Here is a 16,460-nt window from a genome sequence, read left to right on the forward strand (position 1 = left end):
ACTCTACTACGTGACGTCACTACCTTACTCACCACCAGTGCCATCAAGTGTGTGTGTGTGTGTGTGTGTGTGTGTGTGTGTGTGTGTGTGTGTGTGTGTGTGTGTGTGTGTGTGTGTCTGTCAGACATACAGCGTGCCCTCCTGCAATTACCCTCCGTCAAGTATGGTTTGTGGGAAAGCCTGTCGCCAATGGTCTCACGTCAGAACGAGCAAAACCAGCTGTCAGACACCCTACGAGTTCTTGCATAAATGTGCCTGAATGAGTGAGTGAATAAGAGAGGTAGCCTACCTGTAAGTACAAGATCTTGTTATTGTATTATTGTGTCTGTCTGTCTGTGCTGATCTGAGGGATCAACCACAGTTCTGACATTTTTATACCCGACACAGGTATAGGTGGAGACCTGGACACCCGACGGTGTATGCGTGTTTATCTGTGCGGTATCACGACATTTCACTCGTCTGTGAATGTGAGCTTCACATACACCACACATTTAGTTATTGTGTGACACAATTATTGTGCATGTTATTGTCTGTCCCATTGACAGTGCCATTGTGATTTATTGCGCATCATTACCGAGTATCCGGTTGGATTTTTTTTTTTTTTTTTTTTGAGATATATACAAGAGTTGTTACATTCTTGTACAGCCACTAGTACGCGTAGCGTTTCGGGCAAGTCCTTAATCCTATGGTCCCTGGAATACGATCCCCTGCCGCGAAGAATCGTTTTTTCATCCAAGTACACATTTTACTGTTGCGTTAAACAGAGGATACAGTTAAGGAATTGCGCCCAGTAAATCCTCCCGGCCAGGATACGAACCCATGACATAGCGCTCGCGGAACTCTTGTGATCCCTTTGCATACTGGCAGTTAAGTTGCCGTGTTAATGATTGGCTGTCAACTGTGTTAAGTTAGGTGTTACTCCACGAGTGGATCCGAATTGATTAGCCAGACGTCAAGAGTCTCACTAATGCAACCATTGCCTTTCTGACGCCAATCTAAAGTAAATCAAGCACCCTGTGTATTAGTGGTTAAGTTAGTAAATAAACTACTGTTAAGCTTTATGTGGTGTTTCCGTTGAACCACTTCTGAATACTGCCAACTATTTACTCAAGCCTTCAGCTCTAGGTGTCTTCAACACCGAGTTGCCTATATTCACTAAACTATAAAAGTGATGAGGACCCTAGGAGTCCCTTAAAGTGTTAAATCATTGAGGAGATTCCAACGATCAACGTGGACCAGGACCAGGTGAGGCTAGTCTGAGAAGAGACCCTCAAGGACTCTAACTCGACCTTGCTCCCAGGCCCTGTACGGTTGCTCTCGTATTTTCTCTGCTAATTCCGACAGTTTCGTGAAGCGTCTGCCACATGTACATTGGCGACGTGCGCATTGCAGTCGGGAAAGCAAAATAGAAAACCCCACACTAACCATCCTATGTGATGTGGATTTTAGCATCACGTAGCTAGCTTTTTGACACACTGTACTCCCCTTCATATAGTCTAGGGCAGCTGCACAAATGCAGATGTACCTAAATGTGTTAACAAAGAAAAAGAGAGACTTTAGTGTGGACGTTACATTTAAGGCAGACTTAAATGGTCTGCTTAGCTCGTAGATTTAAATGGACTTCCTAGATCATTACTTACAATTGAGTCCCCCACACAACTCCCAAATATTCCTGGGAAATAAACTGTACAGTTAGTGTGTCTCCGGTTTTACAATCAATATCCCATAGACTGCCTCAGCGACTCCAAGTTACACACACTTGTATAATGTTGTCATACTTGAGTGTCACTGAAGAGTGTGTCTTCCCTCCCCTTGTTGTTGCCACGCACCCAAGCACCACCACAACCACAACCACCGTGGCCACCACAACTGCCACCACAACCATCACCACCACCATGGAAGAAACAGGGGAACTTACAAACATTCAATGGGAAATTGTTCTATGTAATACAAATCCTACACAAGGAACAGAAAAACTTACTTCTGAAGCATATGAAGTCTATCTGAAACATGTATTGTGAGGAAAGCCAGAGAAAGGACCAACGTAGGAAGATAACGGAGGTCACACTACTAAAGGACCAACGTAGGAAGATAACGGAGGTCACACTACTAAAGGACCAACGTAGGAAGATAACGGAGGTCACACTACTAAAGGACCAACGTAGGAAGATAACGGAGGTCACACTACTAAAGGACCAACGTAGGAAGATAACGGAGGTCACACTACTAAAGGACCAACGTAGGAAGGTAACGGAGGTCACACTACTAAAGGACCAACGTAGGAAGATAACGGAGGTCACACTACTAAAGGACCAACGTAGGAAGATAACGCAGGTCACACTACTAAAGGACCAACGTAGGAAGGTAACGGAGGTCACACTACTAAAGGACCAACGTAGGAAGATAACGGAGGTCACACTACTAAAGGACCAACGTAGGAAGATAACGCAGGTCACACTACTAAAGGACCAACGTAGGAAGATAACGCAGGTCACACTACTAAAGGACCAACGTAGGAAGATAACGCAGGTCACACTACTAAAGGACCAACGTAGGAAGATAACGCAGGTCACACTACTAAAGGACCAACGTAGGAAGATAACGCAGGTCACACTACTAAAGGACCAACGTAGGAAGGTAACGGAGGTCACACTACTAAAGGACCAACGTAGGAAGATAATGCAGGTCACACTACTAAAGGACCAACGTAGGAAGATAACGCAGGTCACACTACTAAAGGACCAACGTAGGAAGGTAACGGAGGTCACACTACTAAAGGACCAACGTAGGAATATAACGGAGGTCACACTACTAAAGGACCAACGTAGGAAGATAACGCAGGTCACACTACTAAAGGACCAACGTAGGAAGATAACGGAGGTCACACTACTAAAGGACCAACGTAGGAAGATAACGCAGGTCACACTACTAAAGGACCAACGTAGGAAGATAACGCAGGTCACACTACTAAAGGACCAACGTAGGAAGATAACGCAGGTCATACTACAAGAGAAACACAAAATAACGGAAATGCTTAAGCAGACGCGACTTTCCATACAAGGAGGAATAATTTAAACAGGGAGATTGAAGAAATCGAACAGAGACTGTTCGATTTCATGTCAGATTGAAGAAAGTCAACTAGAACAGAAAGCAATGCAATAAAGAAAAACCCAAAATATTTCTTCAAATCTGCGAAGTCAAAAGCAAAAACCACTGCCAGTATTGGACCTATTCGTACTAGTATGATAAAGAAATTAGTGAAACCCCAAAAAAAAAAACACTATGGGGACATGTTTAGCACTCCAATATACAGTATGAAATTGGAAGATCCGGACAGCTTCTTTATGCGTGATACCCAAACCCCTGTAAATATAACTGATATCAACACAAACGTGGCAGATTTTGAAAGGGAAATTGACAACGTGCCCATGCACTCAGTCCCTCGGTCACACTCTTGCAAGTCAACATTTATAAAGAAATGCAAGATGCCAGTAGTGCAGGCACTCAGTACAGGCACTCAGTGCAGGCACTCAGTACAGGCACTCAGTACAGGCACTCAGTACAGGCACTCAGTACAGGCACTCAGCACAGTGTGGAAGTCTGTAGTTCTTTTGTTTTTACCCAAGGTTAGTTATTCTATTTGTGGTTACAAGATATAATTGGAGTGAGCCATATTATTTTAATTGTGTGTGAGTATAAACACTCAGTGATCATAACTTAAGATATAAGAATATATTATTACACTTTTGTTTGTTAGTGTTTGTGTTCACCACTTGCGAGTCACTGGTGTGGGAAATTTTTACCCACCATATCTAATAATCATCTAAGAAATGTATAATTTCTATATCATATCTAAATCATATCAAAATCATATCTAAATCGTATCAAAATCATATTTGAATCATTAAAGATTCATTATAGCTTGATCCTGGATGACAATGGCACCATGAACACGTACGCAACAGGGGCCCTTTTGATGCCTACGTGACTTTGTACATGATTTCTCAAGGATCCAGAAGCTTCTAGAAGGACTTCTTAATTAAAAAACTATTGGAACATTGATTCAACATCCGGTAGGATTAAAAATCGAATCCTTAATAAGAATCAGTGGTACTTTCAAATACTACTTATAATCTTTAAATCTTATAACTAATTATATTATAATCACATCTTATTTCAATAATAAGTCTAGACTGTAAAAATAATCAATCAATATTGATAGAAGGCTACCGTGCTCAGAGAGCATGGTAGGGCGATGGGGGGAGTGAAGCGCCCACCAACGATGCCTCGCGGCACTCCGCGTTTGTTTACAAATGAGTGAACAAGTGACTGATCCTTAGCGAACATTACCAGCTCAAGGACACCTTATCTAACATTTTTATCGCCAGTGAATACTCTCTAGAACTGGGGGAGTACCTGGACAATATCTACAAGGAAAATCCGTGAACATTCACATAAAATAGAGTGTATAGTGGAGATCAGTGACACGGTTTCCTCCACCTTCATTCATAAACTTTTATCTCGAATCATTCTTCTGCAACTGCAGGATAATCACGTAGCAACGCTACTAGATCATCATACAGCAACGCTGTAGCAAAATATCGTGCCTAAACTCAACAAGAGAGTTAATCAGTCTGGCAAACTTGTCAGACAGGCACCCCGACTGGCAGAGAAGTATATTGAAGGTTATTTGGTATATGATTGGCCAATTGTATGCTTGTGTAGCTTTAATATCCTATAAATCTGTCTGTTGGTTAAAAAGCGAGGCTAAGCCTCACATATCGGTACGTTTATTAAAATTGTAGTGTAGCTGTGAATCTTATCCAAGCACTGAACCTCATGAGTGTCCATTCTGTCAGAAAAGAATTCAGCCTCAATAAGTAAAAACCTCACAAGTGTCCATAGTTTTGGAAAAGATTCAGTCAAGCTAACTGTATCATATAAATTGAATATGTCTGCATATATATTTGAATATATAAATTAAATTATCAATTGCTTGCTTAGTTATTTATAAGTTATCATATAAGTTCATTTAATTGAATATAATTTCTAGTACTAAGTTAATAGTATTAAGACTACATTTAAGGTCATTTATTATACTTTTACAATTTAATTTGTTGTTTATAGTATAAGTACATATTGGCTGTTAAGTTATGGTACTAGGTTAGACTATGTATGTTTAAATCTCTGATTTAAACAGAGCCAGTGTTCAGTCAGATAACTGAATTTATTAAATCTTATCCTTGTATAAAATACAAGCTGATGTGAGATCCCTGTCTACAGGTGGATTGGAACTTCTATCAACATAGTCATTCACCCCACCTGTCCCTTACAGCCCACAGTTTGTCATTAGGAAAAGAGGATTTAGGATTTACAACCCTAGCTAGAGATTTTAATTGAATTAATTTGCAGACAGTAATTTTTTAATTTAGTTCAGTACAAGTCCCTGGTAGTCTCCTCTTATATCAATCCCAGCAGGTTTTTCCCACATATATGGTCCTTCGAACCGGATAATAATGGTCCTTTGTACCTAGATATTTATGATCATTCGTTTACCGAATATTTCAATGCCAAATACATAAGAAACTTCTTGATTTTGCATTGGAATAATTCTTACATATTCTAGCCTAACCTAGCTATCAGCCAATATTTATCATAGCTATATATCTAAGTAAACAAATAGTTTGCAGTGGCTTAAGCCACCATATCCATTAACTAGTAAGCATTCATAACAAACTGATACTGTTTTGTGTTAAGAAACCACAGTAATTAAGTATATCAGTGTCAAAGACACAACTGCATCTTAATCATAAATATCAATTATCTACCTCATTGTGGTAACATTACATATATATTTAAGTGTATTATCTAGCATTATCTCTAATCTACTGATTTTCAGAGCAGCTCATTACATAATATTCATTAAAAAAGTGTTATCATCACTGTAAGAGCTTTCATTACAATCTAACTATAATCAACTGTATCAAACCCTATTACAGGTAAAACCAGTAGACATTCTACTGTATTTTATCTAACTATTATTATGGTAACAGATTTTGTAATAACTTTGCAAAAATAGTGCCATTTACTATTTTTAAAAAATTATTACAAGATTTACCAACTTGGTGCATTCGTGCATTCGGGTCACAAATCAAATTATTACAATACTTTTGATAATTGAACACCTGCTACAACCAGATTCCAGGGAGGAAATGAAGGACGATCTTTGGAATCATTACCTAAGTAGACAGGAAAGCTCATTTATCAAAATACATTAACATCAAACATATTTATCAGAAAAAAGAGAAAAATCTCGGAATCTCCGAAACTCGGAAAAGGTCAAAATGACTAACAGTATTCCACCTGCAGCTGAAACAGAAAAGAAGAGGACACAAAGTGTCTAAAAAATCACTTGAATCTACAGCCTACAGACCATTTAAATCAGGTGATAGACAAATGTCATCATCACTTGGCTACAATAGTCTACAATTGGGGATTAAGACCAATCTTAATCTCACAACACAATCTGAAAGGCTAACAACACATTGACAATGTCAATACAAATATTATCATCCATCTAAGATAACTATCTTAATCCAAGAATATAGTCTTGATCACCTAATCTCATGCTTTCACTGGAGTGAAAGCAGCCTCAGAAAATCTGAAATTAATCAAGCATCTCAAAGAGACTTACTTAATAGAAAAGGCAAAGCCGAGAAAAAAAGAAGAAAAAGCAAAATGCTTCATCACATCATGAATAATGTAGATACACATTATTACAGATACAATTGATCCTTTAAGGAAATCCTTGGAGGAGTACAAGTGTTACATGCTTGTATCACCTACTTGCATGTAATTACTTACCTACAAGTTTTACATACTTGTAACAACATCTTATCACAAAGCCAAATCTTTGATGGACTTCGAGCTTACGTACAAAGATTACGAAGCCGAGGAAAACTTAGATCTCAAGAAAAAATCCCCAAAAGTGAATCCACGGACAAAAGCAAAAATGTCCAAAATGGCAGTCAAAAATCAAGGCAACAAAACTCTTCTGCAAAGTGGAAACAGAATAATGTTGGCTCTTATGCTATATCCCCCACAGTTAACAGAACTGTAGGAAACCAAGCTCCTAAGACAGATAAGACAAAAGGAGCTACAAGTGCCCCAAAATGTTTATTCTGTCAAGAAGCACATACCATTTATCAATGCACAGTTTATGTAGGCCGTGCCAGTCGAATCGATCGACTGAAATCTCTGAACAGGTGCATCCGTTGTCTACGGAAGCACGATACAAGTGAGTGTAACACTCCATTGCAAAACTGCCAATATTGTCATAAAAGTGTACATCACACAGCACTCTGTGGTGATATTAACACTCAATCCAGATCACAGACTTCCAATAATCAACCTGCATCTCAGGCAAAGCCCAAAGATGATAATACCACAACAGCCGTACAATTCTGTACAGTAATGAGCAATGTCAACGACTTGGATACAGAAATTGTTACAGCAGCCATATTGCCTACTGCACAGCTAGAACTATGCAATCAAGGAATTTGTATTCCAACTAGAGGCTTTTTTGATCAAGGGTCACAGAAAACCTTTATCAGTAAAAAGATGGCAGAAGATTTACAACTTAAATCTTCAAAGCAAGTATCTACCTCCATATCAGGGTTTTTTACTAATTCTGGTCGTAGAACCTTTCCAGTAGTAAAACTCAATGTCTGTCTAGGTACATCCCAAAGGACAGTAGAAGCCATAGTAGTTGATAAAATTCCTACTGAAATGGAAGTGACTGGTCTGACAGCAACAATTAAATTCCTAAAAGAAAAAGGAATCCAATTAGCAGATCCTCTACTCGATTCTGACCTCATAGGGGATATCGGAATCCTGATTGGAGCTGACTACTATCATCGATTCATTCTGGGATCAGAAGAATCTATGGGTATGAATATACTCAAATCAGCAGGAGGCATATTGATGACAGGACCTATACTAGATCTTGAACCTTCAACTCCTGAAAAATCACATCATACAGAAACTGTAATAGTGGCATGACTAGGCAAAGAACAGTCACCACTTAAAATCCCCCACATGATTGATGATGGATTAGAATCTGTACCTCAATTGTGGGAACTTGATGCCATAGGAATAATTCCTGAACAACCCAGTCCTGATGATGTCTGTGCATATAATCAATACTTAGAAACTGTACAGTACTATGATGGACAGTACTGGGTAAGGCTACCATGGAAAATCAACCATAAAACCTTACCTACCAATTATCACATGGCTTATAGTCAATTTAAATCGCAACTAGCAAAGCTAAGAAAAAGGCCTGAGCATTTAAAACTCTATCATGAGATTATTGCTCAACAATTAAAGAATAAATTCATCGAAGTCGTGAAAGATGACAATAAGCAAATAGGCCATTTTTTACCACACATGGCTGTAATGAGAGAATCAAAAACGACTCCTTTACGGATAGTTTTTAATTGTAGCTCTAAATCTGGACCCCAAGGAACCAGTCTAAATGATTGTTTGCAAACAGGTCCAAGTCTAACTCAGAAATTGTATGACATACTGTTGAAGTTTAGACTTAACAAATATGCGTATTCAGCAGATATAAGTAAGGCCTTTCTAAGAGTTGGCTTACAAGAAGAAGATAGAGACTTCACTAAGTTTCTATGGGTAGAGAACCCAGAAGATGTCAATAGTCCTGTAGTGACTTTCAGATTCTCTTCAGTTCTTTTCGGCGCGACAAGCAGTCCATTTCTATTGCAAGCAACTCTAGATACTCATCTGAAGAAATCATCAAGTCCCTGTAAGACTGAAATCAGTCAAAATCTATATGTAGATAATTTTCAAGGGACAGTTAACAGTACTACTGAACTGTTACAATTATATCAAGAGGCCAACAAGGAGCTACAAGGTGCCAACATGCCACTACAATCTTGGGCCTCTAATAATGCAACATTGAATAATCAAATAGCAAGAGATTACCCTGAATATCACGTACCAGAATCTCAAAAGGTGTTAGGTATGGATTGGGATTTAATCTCGGACACAATATCGATCAAATCTGTGCCAGTAAATTACATCATCACTACAAAAAGGGATTTGCTTTCACAAGTTAGCAAAGTATTCGACCCACTTGGTCTACTAAATCCTTTGACTATCAAGTGGCGTCTATTAGTGCAAGAAGCATGGAAAGCTAAGGTTGGTTGGGATGATCCACTACCAATCCAGTTACAAAAAGCTTGGATGGAAGTAGCTCAAGAACAAACTTTAGTTGAAAAGATAATCTTTCCGAGACACATAGTCGAGGAAAATGAAGAAGTATCACTACATGTATTCGCAGACTCGTCAGCCAAAGCTTTTGGAGCTTGTGCTTACTTAGTGACTTCTAATCAATCATATCTTATCACCTCTAAGGCCAGAGTCGCTCCATTAAAAAAGAGGACTTTGCCTCAGATGGAACTAACAGCACTGCTAACTGGTACACGCTTAGCTGTGCATATTAAACAAGTCTTGTCTACCATGAACATCAAAGATGTCATTATATGGTCTGACAATGAAGCTGTCTTACAATGGGTACGAAACGACAACTGTCCAACTCCATATGTAAAAAATCGCGTCTCGGAAATTAAAGAAATTTCCGCAGGCTTTCAATTGTTGCATGTACCAACAAAGGATAATCCAGCTGATCTCTTATCAAGAGGTATGACATTTAAACAGTTTGCAAAGGCAGATATTTGGTTTCATGGGCCTCGATGGTTAGTGAATGGTAGTTGGCCTGAACAAAAGCCACACGTCATTACGACACAAACCATAACTACCACCAGGCAGCAAGCTCAAATATCAGTCTTGGATTGTACTCGTTACTCCTCGCTCATCAAATTAATCAATGTAACACAGAACGTGTTTCATTATCTCAGGAAAAAAGGTATAAAATACACTTTTCCAGATGCACTTCTCTATTGGGTAAGACAAGCCCAGAGAGAAACTTATGGGAATAACTATGAAAATCTTCCACATAAGTTAAAACACAATCTCGGTCTGTGGATAGACCAAGAAAATCACAACATTCTGCGTTGTGGAGGGAGACTTAAACACGCAGATATCAATCTAGATACCGTGCATCCATGGCTTTTACCAAAAAATCATTGGATCACAAGGTTGATTGTGTTGCATACACATCAACAAATCATCAAACATGGAGGAGTGTTAGACACACTCACACAAATCAGACAGCAGTACTGGATTCCTCAGGGAAGACAGTCAGTCAAATCAATCTTAAAGAATTGCATGATATGCCGAAGGTACGATGCAAGAACTTGCTCTTATCCAGGGCCACCACCCCTACCAAAGGAACGAGTGGTCCATCTACAACCTTTTGAAACGACAGGAGTAGATTATACAGGAGCAATATATCTAACAGGGACTGCAGATAAGCAACCTATCAAGGCATACATCTGTCTGTTCACCTGTGCTACCACCAGGGCAGTACATCTAGAGGTAACACCCGATATGACTGCTCAATCATTTATTCAAGCTTTCCGCAGATTCGCAGCACGCCGATCATGCCCTAAGCTGATGATTTCAGATAACGGAGCAAACTTGGTAGCTGGAGAAGCGTGTCTACGGGAAATCTGTTCCCATCCTGCAGTTACTTCCACACTGGAACAGCGTCATTGCAGATGGAAATTTATCCCTCCGAGAGCCCCATGGCACGGAGGATTTTATGAACGGTTAATAGGAACTGTAAAAAGATCCTTGAGAAAATCTCTACACCGTCAGAAAATCAATCTTCAAGAACTCCAGACAGTAATCACGGAAATAGAATCAAGGGTGAATAACCGGCCGTTGACTTACTTGTCTGAGGATCCTACTCAACATGAGCCATTAAGTCCTGCCCACCTAATGTATGGAAGACTTCTGACTCCAGTACCATCTCTAGTGGATGATGAGATCAGAGATCCCTCATATGTGGGTCAGAGCGAGTTGGTTCAAGGGTATAAGCATCTGTCCAGCATAATCCAAAAATGGAATGATGTTTGGACAAAAGAATATCTTACATCTCTACGAGAACATCACTATGGGGCCAATGTCCCCCATAATATAGCTAATCTCCAACCTGGCGATATTGTCTTGGTAGACAGTGATGGCCCTAGGGCTGACTGGCCATTAGGTAAAGTTGTCTCAGTCCATCCAGATAGTCAGGGGATTTTGAGAATAGTCAAAATCCTGTCTAAAGGAGCAACTTCCCTGAAGACATTGGACAAACTCATCCACATGGAATCAGTGAGCCAGCTGCAGTTAGATCCTGAGAGACCTCAAGACACTCTAACTCCACAAGACCCACAGACTCCTAACAGACACAATCGTCCACAACGGACAGCAGCAGAAAAGTGCAAGAAAAATCTGCACTTGTATTATCAATCCAATGGAGAGTAAATAAATACATATGGTTACTATTGTCCTAAGTATTGGACTCTGTGCCAGTTCTCTCCCTCTGGAAGATGTGGGAAATTTTTACCCACCATATCTAATAATCATCTAAGAAATGTATAATTTCTATATCATATCTAAATCATATCAAAATCATATCTAAATCGTATCAAAATCATATTTGAATCATTAAAGATTCATTATAGCTTGATCCTGGATGACAATGGCACCATGAACACGTACGCAACAGGGGCCCTTTTGATGCCTACGTGACTTTGTACATGATTTCTCAAGGATCCAGAAGCTTCTAGAAGGACTTCTTAATTAAAAAACTATTGGAACATTGATTCAACATCCGGTAGGATTAAAAATCGAATCCTTAATAAGAATCAGTGGTACTTTCAAATACTACTTATAATCTTTAAATCTTATATCTAATTATATTATAATCACATCTTATTTCAATAATAAGTCTAGACTGTAAAAATAATCAATCAATATTGATAGAAGGCTACCGTGCTCAGAGAGCATGGTAGGGCGATGGGGGGAGTGAAGCGCCCACCAACGATGCCTCGCGGCACTCCGCGTTTGTTTACAAATGAGTGAACAAGTGACTGATCCTTAGCGAACATTACCAGCTCAAGGACACCTTATCTAACATTTTTATCGCCAGTGAATACTCTCTAGAACTGGGGGAGTACCTGGACAATATCTACAAGGAAAATCCGTGAACATTCACATAAAATAGAGTGTATAGTGGAGATCAGTGACACGGTTTCCTCCACCTTCATTCATAAACTTTTATCTCGAATCATTCTTCTGCAACTGCAGGATAATCACGTAGCAACGCTACTAGATCATCATACAGCAACGCTGTAGCAAAATATCGTGCCTAAACTCAACAAGAGAGTTAATCAGTCTGGCAAACTTGTCAGACAGGCACCCCGACTGGCAGAGAAGTATATTGAAGGTTATTTGGTATATGATTGGCCAATTGTATGCTTGTGTAGCTTTAATATCCTATAAATCTGTCTGTTGGTTAAAAAGCGAGGCTAAGCCTCACATATCGGTACGTTTATTAAAATTGTAGTGTAGCTGTGAATCTTATCCAAGCACTGAACCTCATGAGTGTCCATTCTGTCAGAAAAGAATTCAGCCTCAATAAGTAAAAACCTCACAAGTGTCCATAGTTTTGGAAAAGATTCAGTCAAGCTAACTGTATCATATAAATTGAATATGTCTGCATATATATTTGAATATATAAATTAAATTATCAATTGCTTGCTTAGTTATTTATAAGTTATCATATAAGTTCATTTAATTGAATATAATTTCTAGTACTAAGTTAATAGTATTAAGACTACATTTAAGGTCATTTATTATACTTTTACAATTTAATTTGTTGTTTATAGTATAAGTACATATTGGCTGTTAAGTTATGGTACTAGGTTAGACTATGTATGTTTAAATCTCTGATTTAAACAGAGCCAGTGTTCAGTCAGATAACTGAATTTATTAAATCTTATCCTTGTATAAAATACAAGCTGATGTGAGATCCCTGTCTACAGGTGGATTGGAACTTCTATCAACATAGTCATTCACCCCACCTGTCCCTTACAGCCCACAGTTTGTCATTAGGAAAAGAGGATTTAGGATTTACAACCCTAGCTAGAGATTTTAATTGAATTAATTTGCAGACAGTAATTTTTTAATTTAGTTCAGTACAAGTCCCTGGTAGTCTCCTCTTATATCAATCCCAGCAGGTTTTTCCCACAACTGGTGCCTGATTATCTCATCACAAGGATTATACGGATTACACCTCTTAGACAAAGTTGGCTCCTTATCTATATATATCCCCGTGTGCAGGTACGAGCTCAAGCTCACCTCAAGAGTGGGTTGGTAACACTATGGGAGCCTGTGTCCGGGAGTTAGTCCCACATTATAACACTATGGGAGCCTGTGTCCGGGAGTTAGTCCCACATTATAATTACCTCCATTAAGTGCCCATTAGACATTCATTTTCCCTTCCTGGGTAAGTTGTGAATTTGGTGTTGCCAAGTGGATGCTACTTGCCGTGCTACTCTCGTCACTCCCTGATGCTACTTGCCGTGCTACTCTCGTCACTCCCTGATGCTACTTGCCGTGCTACTCTCGTCACTCCCTGATGCTACTTGCCGTGCTACTCTCGTCACTCCCTGATGCTACTTGCCGTGCTACTCTCGTCACTCCCTGATGCTACTTGCCGTGCTACTCTCGTCACTCCCTTGGCTGTGTTATAAACGCTTCACGACTTGACGTATCATCCCTTGTGCCTAGGGCCAAGGTATTTAAAGTTGTTGAGTGAAGTGTTCAGTAATTAATAAGTTACCGTGGAGGAACCTGAAGTTGCTGTGTTGGTGGAGCAGCCAAATTTTGGTGAAATTAAAGACTTGAAGAAGTCTGGGTTGTTGTACATGGCTGAGAAATTTAATCTGACAATTTCCCAGAGAATGTTAAAGGCTCAGCTAGTAAGAGTCATTGTCACCCCCTTGGTGGAGGAGGAGAACCTTGACGAGGAGTGGTTAGAGCAAGAGTCGAGTGACCACATGGCAGTTAGGAAGTTAGAGATAGAATCTAAGCTAGAGTTGGCTAGATCAGAAGCAGTGGTGGGAAATGCAGAACTCCCGAAAACAGAGTTGGCGACTCACCAGCAGAAGCTGAAGGCTCAGAGGAACAAGAGGCGCAGAGCAAGGATTGAGACAACTGCTTAACCAGAGGAAGTTAGGAGGCAACTGCCTAACCAGAGGAAGTTAGGAGGCAACTGCCTAACTAGAGGAAGTTAGGAGGCAACTGCCTAACTAGAGGAAGTTAGGAGGCAACTGCCTAACTAGAGGAAGTTAGGAGGCAACTGCCTAACTAGAGGAAGTTAGGAGGCAGCTGCCTAACTAGAGGAAGTTAGGAGGCAGCTGCCTAACTAGAGGAAGACAGGAGGCAGCTGCCTAACTAGAGGAAGACAGGAGGCAGCTGCCTAACTAGAGGAAGACAGGAGGCAGCTGCCTAACTAGAGGAAGACAGGAGGCAGCTGCCTAACTAGAGGAAGACAGGAGGCAGCTGCCTAACTAGAGGAAGACAGGAGGCAGCTGCCTAACTAGAGGAAGTTAGGAGGCAACTGCCTAACTAGAGGAAGTTAGGAGGCAACTGCCTAACTAGAGGAAGACTGGAGGCAGCTGCCTAACTAGAGGAAGACAGGAGGCAGCTGCCTAACCAGAGGAAGACAGGAGGCAACTGCCTAACTAGAGGAAGTTAGGAGGCAACTGCCTAACTAGAGGAAGTTAGGAGGCAACTGCCTAACTAGAGGAAGTTAGGAGGCAACTGCCTAGAGGAAGACAGGAGGCAACTGCCTAACTAGAGGAAGACAGGAGGCAGCTGCCTAACCAGAGGAAGTTAGGAGGCAACTGCCTAACCAGAGGAAGTTAGGAGGCAACTGCCTAACTAGAGGAAGTTAGGAGGCAACTGCCTAACTAGAGGAAGTTAGGAGGCAACTGCCTAACTAGAGGAAGTTAGGAGGCAACTGCCTAACTAGAGGAAGACAGGAGGCAACTGCCTAACTAGAGGAAGACAGGAGGCAACTGCCTAACTAGAGGAAGACAGGAGGCAACTGCCTAACTAGAGGAAGTTAGGAGGCAACTGCCTAACTAGAGGAAGACAGGAGGCAACTGCCTAACTAGAGGAAGACAGGAGGCAACTGCCTAACCAGAGGAAGACAGGAGGCAGCTGCCTAACCAGAGGAAGTTAGGAGGCAACTGCCTAACCAGAGGAAGTTAGGAGGCAACTGCCTAACTAGAGGAAGTTAGGAGGCAACTGCCTAACTAGAGGAAGTTAGGAGGCAACTGCCTAACTAGAGGAAGACTGGAGGCAGCTGCCTAACTAGAGGAAGACAGGAGGCAGCTGCCTAACTAGAGGAAGACAGGAGGCAGCTGCCTAACCAGAGGAAGTTAGGAGGCAGCTGCCTAACTAGAGGAAGTTAGGAGGCAACTGCCTAACTAGAGGAAGACAGGAGGCAACTGCCTAACTAGAGGAAGACAGGAGGCAGCTGCCTAACCAGAGGAAGTTAGGAGGCAACTGCCTAACCAGAGGAAGTTAGGAGGCAACTGCCTAACCAGAGGAAGTTAGGAGGCAACTGCCTAACCAGAGGAAGTTAGGAGGCAACTGCCTAACTAGAGGAAGTTAGGAGGCAACTGCCTAACTAGAGGAAGTTAGGAGGCAACTGCCTAACTAGAGGAAGACAGGAGGCAACTGCCTAACTAGAGGAAGACAGGAGGCAACTGCCTAACTAGAGGAAGACAGGAGGCAACTGCCTAACTAGAGGAAGACAGGAGGCAACTGCCTAACTAGAGGAAGACAGGAGGCAACTGCCTAACTAGAGGAAGACAGGAGGCAACTGCCTAACTAGAGGAAGACAGGAGGCAACTGCCTAACTAGAGGAAGTTAGGAGGCAACTGCCTAACTAGAGGAAGTTAGGAGGCAACTGCCTAACTAGAGGAAGACAGGAGGCAACTGCCTAACTAGAGGAAGACAGGAGGCAACTGCCTAACTAGAGGAAGACAGGAGGCAGCTGCCTAACCAGAGGAAGTTAGGAGGCAACTGCCTAACTAGAGGAAGTTAGGAGGCAACTGCCTAACTAGAGGAAGTTAGGAGGCAACTGCCTAACTAGAGGAAGACAGGAGGCAACTGCCTAACCAGAGGAAGTTAGGAGGCAACTGCCTAACTAGAGGAAGACAGGAGGCAACTGCCTAACTAGAGGAAGTTAGGAGGCAACTGCCTAACTAGAGGAAGACAGGAGGCAACTGCCTAACCAGAGGAAGACAGGAGGCAACTGCCTAACCAGAGGAAGACAGGAGGCAACTGCCTAACCAGAGGAAGTTAGGAGGCAACTGCCTAACTAGAGGAAGTTAGGAGGCAACTGCCTAACTAGAGGAAGACAGGAGGCAACTGCCTAACCAGAGGAAGTTAGGAGGCAACTGCCT

General features: G+C 41.2%; 1 protein-coding gene across 1 annotated transcript; it reads left to right on the forward strand.

Moving 5' to 3' along the window:
- Window positions 1–2,010: 2,010 nt before the first annotated feature.
- LOC138364437 (periaxin-like) lies at window positions 2,011–3,075 on the forward strand. The gene has a single exon (XM_069324072.1). It carries the CDS (start codon window positions 2,011–2,013, stop codon window positions 3,073–3,075), a length of 1,065 nt encoding a protein of 354 aa, XP_069180173.1.
- Window positions 3,076–16,460: the final 13,385 nt, after the last annotated feature.

The sequence above is a fragment of the Procambarus clarkii genome, chromosome 13 (genome assembly GCF_040958095.1).
Source record: "Procambarus clarkii isolate CNS0578487 chromosome 13, FALCON_Pclarkii_2.0, whole genome shotgun sequence".
Lineage (NCBI taxonomy): Eukaryota > Metazoa > Arthropoda > Malacostraca > Decapoda > Cambaridae > Procambarus > Procambarus clarkii.